At 39.8% G+C, this 15,073-nt stretch overlaps 1 protein-coding gene across 5 annotated transcripts in view; it reads right to left on the bottom strand.

The window, feature by feature from the left end:
- zer1 (zyg-11 related, cell cycle regulator) overlaps positions 1–14,500 on the bottom strand; it is a 48,730-nt gene extending 34,230 nt beyond the window's left edge. Inside the window, exons 1-3 of one of the 5 annotated variants that reach the window (XM_061876801.1) lie at positions 14,073–14,500; positions 5,391–5,605; positions 5,144–5,294 (exon numbers count right to left, since the gene is read on the bottom strand). In XM_061876801.1, the coding sequence (XP_061732785.1) occupies positions 5,144–5,294; positions 5,391–5,557 (318 nt within the window). In that variant the 5' untranslated portion in view covers positions 5,558–5,605; positions 14,073–14,500. The remainder of the gene's footprint in view (positions 1–5,143; positions 5,295–5,390; positions 5,606–14,072) is intronic. The other 4 variants (XM_061876802.1, XM_061876803.1, XM_061876799.1 and 1 more) reach the window with 4 other exon arrangements.
- Positions 14,501–15,073: the final 573 nt, after the last annotated feature.

Raw genomic sequence — 15,073 nt, 5'->3', positions numbered from 1 at the left:
CCTTGCCGTTTACGGACAGTGATTTCTCCAGATTCTCCAAACTTTTTGATGATCTTACGGACTGTAGATGATGAAATCCCTAAATTCCTTGCTATAGCTCGCTGCGAAATGTTGCTCTTTAACTGTTGGACAATTTGCTCATGCATTTGTTCACAAAGTCATGACTCCATCCTTGTTTGTGAATGACTGAGCATTTCATGGAAGCTGCTTTCAAACCTAATCATGGCACCCACCTGTTCCCAGTTAGCATGTTCACCTGTGGGATGTTCCAAATAAGTGTTTGATGAGCATTCCTCAACTTTCTCAGTCTTTCTGCCACTTGTGCCAGCTTTTTTTAAACATGTTGCAGGCATCCAATTCTAACTGAGCTAATATTTGCAAAAAAATTAAAGTTTACCAGTTCGAATGTTAATTATCTTGTCTTTGCAGTGTGTTTAATTGAATATAGGTTGAAACAGATTTGCAAATCATTGTACTTTTTTTTAATTTATTTACGATTTACACAACATGCCAACTTCACTGGTTTTGAGTTGTGTACACAGTGGCTTGTCCCCACAATGTTACTAATTTAAGCTAATCATCAAAAAGGCAGGCCATTAATATTTAAATGTTTGTATTATTTGTAGTGAAAGGTGTTTCAAGCAAATAGTAATATTGTTTTGAAAACACTTTACTTCCTCCCAGAGGGTGTTTTATTTTGAAATCACTTTTACAGGAAGTGAACTATATGTGTTGCTGTAGGGTGATTGTATGTGACACACAGTGACAATGCCTCAACTCCTTCACGCTTTAATGTTCAGCCATTTGTTTGGTAGATAAACGCCTATAATTATAGCCAAGCCAACAAGGTGCGATGGCGTTAACACACAAAAACCTGGCGTATGCTATTATTCACGGCAAAGTTTAAACGTATCAAGAGCGAACTGAACGTAGAAATGTGCGGTGCCACACGCTGACATGCTGGGCGTACGCACATTTCTACATATATACTTTGACGACCCACACAGATGTGGTTGTTCAGGCTTTACCAACATTTGATTTCAACAATGTAAACAATCAACGAACAGGGAGTGGCCAGGAACTCCATTCATTATGTGTGCTCAATTCCTAGTTGATTGGGCTGTACAAAAGGAATGTGCTTGGATTAAAGTATGCACACACTTTAAATACGTCTGAAATATTTTGTGCGTTCAACGTTTACTGGATATTAGCGTAAACAATATTTTAAAAAGAAATCCATGCGAGTATTAATACATGAGGCACTTGGGCTAGCCTGGGAGAGTTATCGTGGTTATCAAAGCAAAAGCAGAGCAAAAAATAACCGGCCATGATTGACTGCCTCTAATTACCAATCACATCCATGCATCCACGCATGTAGAAGCAAAATGAAATGTTACTGTAAATAAGAGGCAGATCAACACAATTCTTGCATGCTAGCCAACAAGCTAAACCGCGGTGTGCAAATCCAAAAAACCCTTTAATCGAACAAACTAATCGATAGATTACTCGATAACAATAACGATCGACAGCTGCAGCCCAATTTATTTATCTCTTTAATTAAACTACTTCATTAAAAATGATATGATTACATTACATACACCCCACATCCGAGAACCCCATTACCACATGCAAATTGCTGATGTGTGGAAAAACACTAGGTTTTAACGAGAATAATCGTAATTTTTATAGAGATTAGGGATGGGCGATATATATTGAGTTTGTAAGATATATCGATATATTTTTAAACAAGATATGAATCAAGAAAATATCGTAATATTGATATAATTTATTTCACGTTAAAATGACCAAACACCGCTTATTTGTTGTGTTCCTTGTTCTCTCCTGCCCCTCACTCCCTCTCATGGGCTACTCAACCCCTCCCCGTCCTCCTTCCAAGACGTGCTTGCACGTATAATAACATCCATGATTGGTTGTTTACTATGATGAGTCACGATTGGTTGAGATTAAGGCAAAACATTAGGTACAGACCAATTAGAGGCAAGATAGGGCGGGTCATGGAACAAGGAAGGGAAATCCCAACAGACATCCCAAATGAGGACGAGGGAGTTGTAGAACAGAGGAGGGAATTTTCAAACAGGCGAATAATATATTAAAAAAACTAGTGGAAGATGGCAAAGGGATTATCTTCTTTAGATTTTTCTTTTAGCGATGTAGACGACGTCCAGGAAACCCACAATGCATCTACTTGTCCGCATTTGGACAAATACATGCGTCTGGATAAAAGATGAATTTGAGTTGTTTGCTTCACGGTGGAAGAGGGGTTAGTGCGTCTGCCTCACAATATGAAGGTCCTGCAGTCCTGGGTTCAATCCCAGGCTCGGGATCTTTCTGTGAGGAGTTTGCATGTTCTCCCCGTGAATGCGTGGGTTCCCTCCGGGTACTCCGGCTTCCTCCCATTTCCAAAGACATGCACCTGGGGATAGGTTGATTGGCAACACTAAATTGGCCCTAGTGTGTGAATGTGAGTGTGAATGTTGTCTGTCTATCTGTGTTGGCCTTGCGATGAGGGGCGACTTGTCCAGCGTGTACACCGCCTTCTGCCCGATTGTAGCTGAGATAGGCGCCAACGCCACCCGCGACCCCAAAAGGGAATAAGCGGTAGAAAAATGGATGGATGGATGGACCATGTAATCCCAAACCAAAGATGTTCTCAAGTTGCCAAACCGGGAATATTTTGCATAAGAAATGCTGCCAAGAACTTATGCCGAAGTGAGGAAGATCATAGCCGCACAATTAAGTCAAATCACTTACTTGGCGCAGACCAGAACCGTGCATGTGTGACAGTCCATTACATCGTCGACTGGGAATCAAAAAGTGCCTGATACATGTTGTATTACTTGCACAGCTGTTATTTATTTTACATAGAAAGAATATGTCTCTCTTTTATTTATGTTATGTAATTTTGGGCTACTTAATGTGTTGTTAATACCCCTCTTGACTAACTGGGTTAATAAATGTGCCACTGACTGTTTACAGTACAGTTGTCATTCAGTTCAATTTCGCTCAAAAATGAATATCTGTATATGTATATACATACTTTGACCGAAAAATATATCGAGATGCAGTATAAATCTAATATCGAGTTTAAGTAAAAAATATATCGAGATATACTTTTTCGTCGATATCGCCCAGTCCTAATTATGATAAAAAATGGTTATTAAAACTTTGGCCATAATTGGGCAGCCCTAGAGTGCCATTGTTTTAAGACAGTAAGACAGTCAAAATTGAAGTGAAACAAAACTCCCTTTTGAAAGAGCGCAGGGGACATATTTGTACAGTATAATCATTACACGCTTCGAAAAGAATGGCAAAAATATGACATTCATGCCAAGAATATAGTATTATAGAACTCACAGTGAGGGTATGTTAACCTCTGGCCACATTTATGTTAATCTCTGGACACAATATGTGGCAGGAGGGAATAAATCCTTTGACATTGTGAGTTACTGTGCTTGTACAAACCCTGTTTCCATATGAGTTGGGAAAGTTAGATGTAAATATAAACGGAATACAATGATTTGCAAATCCTTTTCAACCCATATTCAACTGAATATGGGTTGAAAAGGATTTGCAAATCTAATAACTTTTTTTTTTGTGCAAATAATCATTAACTTTAGAATTTGATGCCAGCAACACGTGACAAAGAAGTTGGGAAAGGTGGCAATAAATAATGATAAAGTTAAGGAATGCTCATCAAACACTTATTTGGAACACCCCACAGGGTGTGCAGGCGAATTGGGAACAAGTGTGTGCCATAAATGGGTATAAAAAAAGCTTCCAAAAAATGTTCAGTCTTTCACAAGAAAGGATGGGGTGAGGTACACCCCTTTATCCACAACTGCATGAGCAAATAGTCAAACAGTTTAAGAACAACGTTTCTCAAAGTGCAATTGCAAGAAATTTAGGGATTTCAACCTCTACGGTCCATAATATCTTCAAAAGGTTCAGAGAATCTGGAGAAATCACTTCACGTAAGCGGCATAGCCGGAAACCAACATTGAATGACTGTGACCTTCGATCCCTCAGACGCCACTGTATCAAAAACCGACATCAATCTCTAAAGGATATCACCACATGGGCTCAGGAACACTTCAGAAAACCACTGTCACTAAATACAGTTCGTCGCTACATCTGTAAGTGCTAGTTAAAGCTCTACTATGCAAAGCGAAAGTAATTTATCAACAACATCCAGAAATGCCGCCGGCTTCTCTGAGCCCGATATCATCTAAGATGGACTGATGCTAAGTGGAAAAGTGTTCTGTGGTCTAACGAGTCCACATTTCAAATTGTTTTTGGAAATATTCAACATTGTGTCATCCGGACCAAAAGGGAAGCAAACCATCCAGACTGTTACCGACGCAAAGTTCAAAAGCCAGCATGTGTGATGGTATGGGGGTGCATTAGTGCCCAAGGCATGGGTAACTTCTACATCTGTGAAGGCACCATTAATGCTGAAAGGTACATACAGGTTTTGGAACAACTTTTGCTGCCATAAGCACCGTTGTTTTCATGGACGCCCCTGCTTATTTCAGCAAGACAATGCCAAGCCACATTCAGCACGTGTTACAACAGCGTGGTTTCGTAAAAAAAAAGAGTGTGGGTACTTTCCTGGCCCGCCTGCAGTCCAGACCTGTCTCCCATCGAAAATGTGTAGCGCATTATAAAGCGTAAAATACGACAGCGGAGACCCCGGACTGTTGAAGGAGTGAAGCTCTACATAAAAAAACAATGGGAAAGAATTCCACTTTCAAAGCTTCAACAATTAGTTTCCTCAGTTCCCAAACATTTATTGAGTGTTGTTAAAAGAAAAGGTGGTATAACACAGTGGTGAACATGCCCTTTCCCAACTACTTTGGCACGTGTTGCAGCCATGAAATTCTAAGTAAATTATTATTTGAAAAAAAAAAATTCAGTTTATGAGTTTCAACATCAAATATCTTGTCTTTGTAGTGCATTCAATTGAATATGGGTTGAAAAGGATGTGCAAATCATTGTATTTCGTTTATATTTACATCTAACACAATTTCCCAACTCTTATGGAAATGGGGTTTGTAAACACTGCCTGATTACCCACATAATTCATTTTGAAAACAGATCTTCATTTGCTTAAAAAGCCCTCTACCTGTTTTTTAATGGCTTCCAAGTCTCTGTCACAGACGATATCTTCCTTTAGCTGTATCCTGGTCAGCCTGGTGCTCCGTGGGTCTGCAAAAAGTTGGAAGAAGCTCTCCTTTGGTTCGAAGTTACTGTCTGTGTGGACCAGATCCATGTATCTGTGGAAACCAACCAAGCACAGAGCATTAATAGAAGAATCATACCTGCAATAATAACCCCTTGAGTGGAAAATGTTGATTAAACTAATTACATACACGTTAACCAATTTGTCACAGATTTCACTCGGAAGAAAGATGTCAGAGCGCAGGCAAAGCTTATTCCTCAAACCCTGATAGCACATGGTCTTTTTTAGGTTCCTCAAGCAGAACACGGTTGCCAAAGTCATGAGGCTGTCTGGGTTGTCTCCTGCCTTGGCTGCCATGTTTGCCTCTTCGGTAGCTCAGATCCAACACTTGGCAGCGCAGGGAACCTGAAGAATTAAAGTTGAACAGTGAGCAAACTTAATTGTTTTTAAATCACTGCATGTATTTTAATAAATGTATATCTAAACACAAGACTGCTTTACTGGGACACTTGACATTGCAAACACAAATTCAGGTGACAAGTCCTATATTATTATGCATTATAAACCATATTTCCAAAAGTACTTGGGCAACCATCCAAATGATCAGAATCAGGTGTCCTATTCACTTGGCCCGTCGACAGGTGTATAAAATCAAGCACTTAGAGATTGTGTCTACAAACATTTGTGAAAGAATGGGCCGCAATTAGGAGCTCAGTGAGTTCCGGCTTGGAACTGTAATAGGATGCTACCTGTCCAACAAATCCAGTCGTGAAATGTCCTTGCTCCTAAATATTCCAAAGTCAACTGTCGGCTTTCTTATAAGAAAATGGAAGAGTTTGGTAACAACAGCAACTCAGCCACAAAGTGGTAGGCCACACAAACTGACAGGGAGGGGTCAGCGGATGCTGAAGTGCATAGTGCAAAGAAGTCGCCCACTTTCTGCAGTCAGTTGCTACAGAGCTGCAAACTTCATCTGACCTTCCAAGTAGACCACGTACAGTACGCAGAGAGCTTCATGGAATGTATTTCATCCAAGCCATACTTCACCAAGCCCAATGCAATGCGTCGGATGCAGTGGTGTAAAGCACGTCGCCACTAGACTCTATAGCAGTGGAGACGCCTTCTCTGGAGTGATAATTTCGGCTTTTCCAGCTGGCAATCTGATTGACGAGTCTAGGTTTCGAGGTTGCCAGGAGAAAGCTACATTTCGGACTGCATTGTGCCGAGTGGGAAATTTTATGAATAAGGAATTATGGTGTGGAGTTGTTTTTCAGGAGTAGAGCAGATCGGTGGAAGAGGGGTTGGTGAATCTGCCTCACAATACGAAGGTCCTGAGCAGTTCTGGGTTCAATCTTTCTGTGTGGAGCTTGCATGTCCTCCCCGTGACTGCGTGGGTTCCCTCCAGGTACTCCGGCTTCCTCCCACCTCCAAAGACATGCACGTGGGGATGGGGTGATTGGTAACACTAAAAATTGGCCCTAGTGTGTGAATGTGAGTCTGAATGTTGTCTGTCTATCTGTGTTGGCACTGCGATGAGGAGGCAACTTGTCCAGGGTGTACACCGCCTTCCGCCCGATTGTAGCTGAGATAGGCACCGCGACCCCAAAAGGAAAAAGCAGTAGAAAATGGATGGGCTCGGCCCCTTAGTTCCAGTGAAATGAACTTTGAATGCTCCAGGATATCAAAACATTTTGGACAACTCCATGCTCCCAAACTTGTGAGAACAGTTTGGAGCGGGCCCCTTCCTCTTCCAACATGACTGTTCACCAGTGCACAAAGCAAGGTCCATTCACACATGGTGTGGATGAACTTGACTGCCCTGCACAGAGTCCTGACCTGAACCCGATAGAACAGTGGTTCTCAAATGGGGGTATGCGTACCCCTGGGGGTATTTGAAGGTATGCCAAAGGGGTACGTGAGATTGTTTTTAAATATTCTAAAAATAGTCACAAATTCAAAAATCCTTTCTAAATATATTTATTGAATAAGACTTCAACAAAATGCCCTGTGATGAGGTGGAAACTTGTCCAGGGCATACCTTGCCTTCCGCCCGGTTGTAGCTGAGATAGGCACCAGCGTCCCCCGCGAACCCCAAAGGGAATAAGCAGATGGATGGATTATTTCAACAAAATATGAATGTAAGTTCATAAACTGTGAAAAGAAATGCAACAATGCAATATTCAGTGTTGACAGCTAGATTTTTTTGGGGACATGTTCCATAAATATAGATGTTAAAGATTTCTTTTTTTGTGAAGAAATGTTGAGAATTAAGTTTGTGAATCCAGATGGATCTCTATTACAATCCCCAAAGAGGACACTTTAAGTTGATGATTACTTCTATGTGTAGAAATCTTTATTTATAATTGAATCACTTGTTTATTTTTAACGAGTTTTTGGTTGTTTTTATATCTTTTTTTTCCCAAATAGTTCAAGAAAGACCACTACAAATGAGCAATATTTTGCACTGTTATACAATTTAATAAATCAGAAACTGATGACATAGTGCTGTATTTTACTTCTTTATCTCTTTTTTCAAACAAAAATGCTTTGCTCTGATTAGGGGGTACTTGAATTAAAAAAATGTTCACAGGGGGTACATCACTGAAAAAAGGTTGAGAACCACTGTGATAGAACACCTTTGGGATGAATTAGAAACAGAGACTGAGAACCGGGCCTTCTCAACCAACATCAGTGCGTGACCCCTTCTGAAGAAGTGAAGTGAATTATGTTTATATAGCGCTTTTCTCTATTGACTCAAAGCGCTTTACATTGTGAAACCCAATATCAAAGTTACATTTAAAGGCCCACTGAAATTAAGCCGCAGGCTCCACTCCTGGTGGTGCCCTTCCGTCAATTCCTTTAAGTTTCAACTTTGCAACCATACTCCACCCGGAACCCAAAGACTTTGGTTTCCCGGACGCTGCAGTCTGATAGTTTATATATCAATGATGAAATATTAACATTGCAAACTTTTTAGTTTACTAAATTGCAATTTTAAATGTCCAGCGAAGTGTCCTTTTGAAAACGTTGCGGTATGATGACGCGTATGATGACCCGTGGGTTTGACGTTACCGGTTGTAGCGGACATTTTTTTCCAGCCCGATCCAAGCTACAAGTAGTCTGCTTTAATCGCATAATTACACAGTATACTGGACATCTGTGTTGCTGAATCTTTTGCAATTTGTTCAATTGATAATGGAGAAGTCAAAGTAGAAAGATGGAGGTGGGAAGCGGTGTATTGCGGCCGCCTTCAGCCACACAAACACAGCCGGTGTGTTCTTGTTTAAAATTCCCGAAGGTGAAGCTTTACGATGGAACAGAGCGGTCAAGCGAACATGGTTTCCGACCACATGTCAACCGGTAGGTTTCGGTGAGAAAATTGTGGTAATAAGTCAGCTCTTACCGTAGTTATGAGCGGAGCTTGCGTCCTCCTGCAGCTGCGGACTATTACCTCCTCCCACCGGAGACACTGGCGGTCACAACAACCGTGGCCACACCTCTCCGACTTTCAGGTACCATATAATCGCACTAAAAAACTAGTAACGCAATAACCAGATAAGGGATTTTCCAGAATTATCCAATTAAATGTGTCTAATAACATCTGAATCGCTCTCAATGCCCTCTCTTTTTTTTTTTCCTCTAGTCCTTCACTCTCACTATTCTTATCCACGAATCTTCCATCCTTGCTCAAATTAATGGGGAAATTGACGCTTTCTCTGTACAAATCGCTCTCGCTGATCGTGCCTATGATTGTAAACAATGTGAGGATCTGAGGAGCTCTACAACCCGTGACGTCACGCGCACATCGTCTGCTACTTCCGGTACAGGCAAGGCTTTTTTATTAGCGACCAAAAGTTGCAAACTTTATTGTGGATGTTCTCTACTAAATCCTTTCAGCAAAAATATGGCAATATCGCGAAATGATCAAGTATGACACATAGAATGGACCTGCTATCCCCGTTTAAATAAGAAAATCTAATTTCAGTAGGCCTTTAAACCAGTGTGGGTGGCAATGGGAGCAGGTGGGTGAAGTGTTTTGTCCAAGGACACAACGGCAGTGACTAGGATGGCGGAAGCGGGGATCGAACCTAGAACCCTCAAGTTGCTGGCACGGCCACTCCACCAATTGAGTTATGCCGCCCCAAATGGTGGAAAATTCCTAAAAAGGCTCCGCAACCTTCACGCAAGAGTTGACGCTGTAATAGCTGCAAAAGGTGGATCATATTGAACCCTATGGCAGTGGTTCTCAACCTTTTTTCTGAGATGTACCCCCTGTGAACATTTTTTTAATTCAAGTACCCCCTAATCAGAGCAAAGCATTTTTGGTTGAGAAAAAGAGATAAAGAAGTAAAATACAGCACTATGTCATCAGTTTCTGATTTATTCAATTGTATAACAGTGCAAAATATAGCTCATTTGTAGTGGTCTTTCTTGAACTATTTGGGAAAAAAAGATATAAAAACAACCAAAAACTCGTTAAAAATAAACAAGTGATTCAATTATAAATAAAGATTTCTACACATAGAAGTAATCATCAACTTAAAGTGTCCTCTTTGGGGATTGTAATAGAGATCCATCTGGATTCACAAACTTAATTCTCAACATTTCTTCACAAAAAAATAAATCTTTAACATCAATATTTATGGAACATGTCCACAAAAAATCTAGCTGTCAACACTGAATATTGCATTGTTGCATTTCTTTTCACAGTTTATGAACTTACATTCATATTTTGTTGAAGTATTATTCAATAAAAATATTTTAAAGGACTTTTGAATTGTTGCTATTTTTTGAATATTAAAAAAAAAATCTCACGTACCCCTTGGCATACCTTTAAGTACCCCCAGGGGTACATGTACCTCCATTTAAGAACCAGTGCCCAATGGGTTAGGAAGGGGATGGCACTTCAAGTTCATGTGCAAGTCAAGGCAGGAGGCCAAATTACTTTTGGCAATATAGTGTATGTTGAAAATAAACACATGGAAGTAATCACAGTCAAACCTCAAGAGACAATTACCGTATTTCCTTGAATTGCCGCAGGGTATATAGTATGCGCCTGCCTTGAATTACTGCCAGGAAAAACTCGCTTTCCAAAATAATTAGCGCACGCTTAGTATTACCGCCTGATCAAACTCTTGACGTCACGAGTGACACTTCCCCTGTCATCATTTTCAAAATGGAGGAGGCTGATATCAATACTGGTAATTTGAAATCGCATAAAGGGAAGAAGATCAAGAGCTATTCAGTAAGATTTAAGATCCAAGCTTACATCACACTCAATTTTTTACTGCAAACCTTGGATAAGTGCTGGAGTGAGAAGAGGTTTTAAAATAATTAGCGCATGCTTACTTTTACCACATGCCTTTGGTAAGCGCAGGAGTGAGAAGAGGTTTTAAATTGATTAGCGCCCCGGCGGCAATTCAAGGAAATACGGTACATTCAAGTACCCCCTGGGGTACGCGTACCCCCATTTGATAACCAGTGCCCTATGGGTTAGGAATGGGATGGCACTCCAAGTTCATATGTGTGAGTCAAGGCAGGTGGCCAAATTACTTTTGGCAATATAGTGCAGGGGTCACCGACCTTTTTGAAACAAAGAGCTACTTCTTGGGTACTCATTAATGCGAAGGGCTACCTGTTTGATACACACTTAAATAAATTGCCAGAAATATCCAATTTGCTCAATTTACCTTTAATAAATACGTCTATATATGTAAATATATATATATATAAAAAATGGGTATTTCTGTCAATCATTTCGTCGTACATTGTTTTTCCTTTTTACGGAAGGTTTTTTGTGGAGAATAAATGATGAAAAAAACACTTAATTCAACGGCTTAAAAGAGGAGAAAACAGGGAAAAAAAGAAAATTTAATTTTGAAACATAGTTCATCTTCAATTTCGACTCTTTAAAATTCAAAATTCAACTGAAAAAAAGAAGAGAAAAACTAGCTAATTCGAATCTTTTTCAAAAACTAAAAAAAAAGAATTTATGGAACATCATTTGTTATTTTTCCTGATTAAGATTAATTTTAGAATTTTGATGACATGTTTTAAATAGGTTAAAATCCAATCTGCAGTTTTTTAGAATATATAACAAATTGGACCAAGCTATATTTGTAACAAAGACAAATCATTATTTCTTGTAGATTTTCCAGAACAAAAATTTTAAAGAAATTCAAAAGACTTTGAAATAAGATTTAAATTTAATTCCAAAGATTTTGTAGATTTGCCAGAATATTTTTTTTTAATTTTAAGATTGAAGAAATATTTCACAAATATTCTTTGTCGAAAAAACAGAAGCTAAAATGAAGAATAAAATTAAAATGTGTTTATTATTCCTTACAATAATTTAAAAAAAATACTTCAACATTAATTTAAATTGTCAGGAAAGAAGAGGAAGGTATTTAAAAGGTAAAAAGGTATATGTGTTTGAAAATCCTAAAAACATTTTTATGGTTGTATTTTTTCTCTAAAATTGTCTTTCTGAAAGTAATAAGAAGCAAAGTAAAAAAATTTAATTAACATCAACACTCACAAAAGTAAAACTACTTTTTTAAAGGCTACTGAAACCCACTACTACCCACCACGCAGTCTGATAGTTTATATATCAATGATGAAATATTAACATTGCAACACATGCTAATACAGCCTTTTTAGTTTACTAAATTGCAATTTTTTATTTCTTGGGACTTTTTTCTTGAAAACATCAAGTAATGATGACGTGTACGCGTGACGTCACAGGCTGTTATAAATATGAGCGCTGCACACACACAGCTAAAAGTCATCTGCTTTAACGGCATAATTACGCAGTATTTTGGACATCTGTGTTGCTGAATCTTTTGCAATTTGTTCAATTAATAATGGAGAAGTCAAAGTAGAAAGACGGAGTTGGGAAGCTTTACCCTTTAGCCACACAAACACACGGTGATTCCTTGTTTAAGATTCACGGACGTGAAACTTTACTATGGATCACAGCGAACATGGTTCCCTACCGAATGTCAACCAGCAGGTTTCGGTGAAAAAAATTGTGGTTAAAAAGTCGCCTATTACCGGATATCAGCTGAGCTTGTGCCGTCCATACAGCTGGCGTCGACTTCCTCGAGACACTGCGCGTCATCACCCGGCCGTGGACGTACACTTCCGACTATCAGGTACAGTTAAACTCACTAAACCACTAGCAACACAATAAAAAGATAAGGGATTTCCCAGAATTATCCTAGTAAATGTCTCTAAAAACATATGAATCAGTCTCAATGCAACGCGATTGCAATCGCGTTTTTTTTTCTAGTCCGTCGCTATCAATATCCTCAAACATGAATCTCTCATCCTCGCTCAAATTAATGGGGAAATTGTCGTTTTCTTGGTCTGAATAGCTGTTTTTGTTGGAGGCTCCCATTAAAATCAATGTGAACATATGAGGAGCCCTCAACATGTGACGTCATCTTCTGCGACTTCCGTTAGAGGCAGGACTTTTCTCCAGTCGCGAACTTTATCGTCGATGTTCTCTACAAAATCCTTTCAGCAAAAATATGGCAATATCGCGAAATGATCAAGTATGACACATAGAATGGACCTGCTATCCCCGTTTAAATAAGAAAATCTAATTTCAGTAGGCCCTTAAACAAGTGAAGACCAAGTCTTTAAAATATTTTCTTGGATTTTCAGATTCTATTTGAGTTTTGTCTCTCTTAGAAGTAAAAATGTCGAGCAAAGCGAGACCAGCTTGCTAGTAAATAAATAAAATTTAAAAAATAGAGGCAGCTCACTGGTAAGTGCTGCTATTTAAGCTATTTTTAGAACCAGCCAGCGGGCTCCTCATCTGATCCTTACGGGCTACCTGGTGCCCGCGAGCACCGCGTTGGTGACCCCCTGCTGTAGTGTATGTTGAAAATAAACACATGGAAGTAATCACAATCAAACCTCAAGAGACAATTACCGTAATACCTTTAATTGCCGCAGGGCACATAGTATGCGCCTGCCTTGAATTACTGCCAGGTCAAACTCGCTTCCCAAAATAATTAGCGCATGCTTAGTATTACCGCATGATCAAACTCGTGACGTCAGGAGTGACACTTCCCCTGTCATCATTTTCAAAATGGAGGAGGCTGATTTCAATACCAGTAATTTTAAATCGCATAAAGGGAAGAAGATTAAGAGCTATTCAGTAGGATTTAAGGTCCAAGCTTACATCACACTTAATTTTTTACTGCATACCTTTGGTAAGTGCCAGAGTGAGAAGAGGTTTTAAAATAATTAGCGCATGCTTACTTTTACCGCATGCCTTTTGTAAGCGCAGGAGTGAGAAGAGGTTTTAAATTAATTAGAGCCCCGGCGGCAATTCAAGGAAATTAGGGAACCTTCAAGTGCCCTCAGGGGTACTCGTACCCCCATTTGAGAACCAGTGCCCTATGGGTTTGGAATGGGATGGCACTTCAAGTTCATGTGTGAGTCAAGGCAGGTGGCCAAATTACTTTTGGCAATATAGTGTATGTTGAAAATAAACACATGGAAGTAATCACAGTCAAACCTCAAGAGACAATTAAGTCATTTCACCAAACTCCAAAACCGCATCCAATTACAAACACTACAAAAAAAAAAAACATATTAGCACACTCGCTGGCTACTTGACAACTTGTACAAACAACACACCATATTGGCGTACAATTGTTCAAAAATAAAAATAGTTCTGCTGCTTCCATCCATCCATTTTCTATAGCGTCGAGGCTAAATAAACAACGCATGAACAAAAAAAATAATAAGTTGTTAGCAATATAGCAAGGGAGTCCTGTGACAAGCGATACACTCCAGCAATTTCATCTAATAACACCAACACTAAATAACCAGGTAGTACGTAGCAGCAAATGCCTACCTACTTGTTCACAATTCTCCCCCAATAGAAGTAGAAGTTGTTAGTCTAAGTTATGCTGGCAGTAGCCGGCAGGGCAGAGCAGCGGTGTGTTGCAGCTTGTGTTAGCTGTCCGGCTAGCGATGACTTTCCCTGCAATGTTAGCAAACTTAGCCGATGTGGCTAACACGCTACGTACAAACCCGCGTGAAAACGCCGCCAAGAGTCAAGTCAGTGCTGGGAACGCGGACGAGCCGCCGTGGAGAGCTCTACCTTAGCTCTTCGCCAAGGTGTTACGTCTCGAAAGCGGCGATAAATGGAGTTATTATCGCCAGTCGTCGTTCATCTGATGTATTGGTTTTGGGTCTGATGTCAACAAACAGACTCCTCCCACTTCTACTACGACTTGTCCCTTCCGTTTGTCCCTCTTGCTGGCCTGACGACGCTGGGAATGACAGCAAGGGCCACAAATACAACCAGGTAGTTATTTCTGTTTCATGAAGGGGAGGAAATACAGTGGGGCATAAAAAGCATTTAGTTAGCCACCGATTGTGCAAGTTCTCCCACTTAAAATGATGACAGAGGTCTGTAATTTTCATCATAGGTACACTTCAACTGTGAGAGACAGAATGTGAAAAAAAAATCCAGGAATTCACATTGTTGGAATTTTATATAATTTATTTGTAAATTATGGTGGAAAATAAGTATTTGGTCACTTTAAACAAGGAAGCTCTCTGGCTCTCACAGACCTGTCACTTCTTCTTTAAGAAGCTCTTCTGTCCTCCACTCGTTACCTGTATTAATGGCACTTGTTTGAACTCGTTATCTGTATAAAAGACACCTGTCCACAGCCTCAAACAGTCAAACTCCACTATGGTCAAGACTAAAGAGCTGTCGAAAGACACCAGGAAAAGAATTGTAGACCTGCACCAGACTAGGAAGAGTGGATCTACAACAGGCAAGCAGCTTGGTTTGAAAAAATGAACTGTGGGAGCAATTATCAGAAAATGGAAGACATGCAAAAC

The sequence above is a fragment of the Nerophis ophidion genome, linkage group LG17, assembly GCF_033978795.1.
Source record: "Nerophis ophidion isolate RoL-2023_Sa linkage group LG17, RoL_Noph_v1.0, whole genome shotgun sequence".
NCBI lineage: Eukaryota > Metazoa > Chordata > Actinopteri > Syngnathiformes > Syngnathidae > Nerophis > Nerophis ophidion.
The sequence above is the reverse complement of the archived record's forward strand: the minus strand, read 5'-3'. Positions and strand labels throughout refer to the sequence as shown.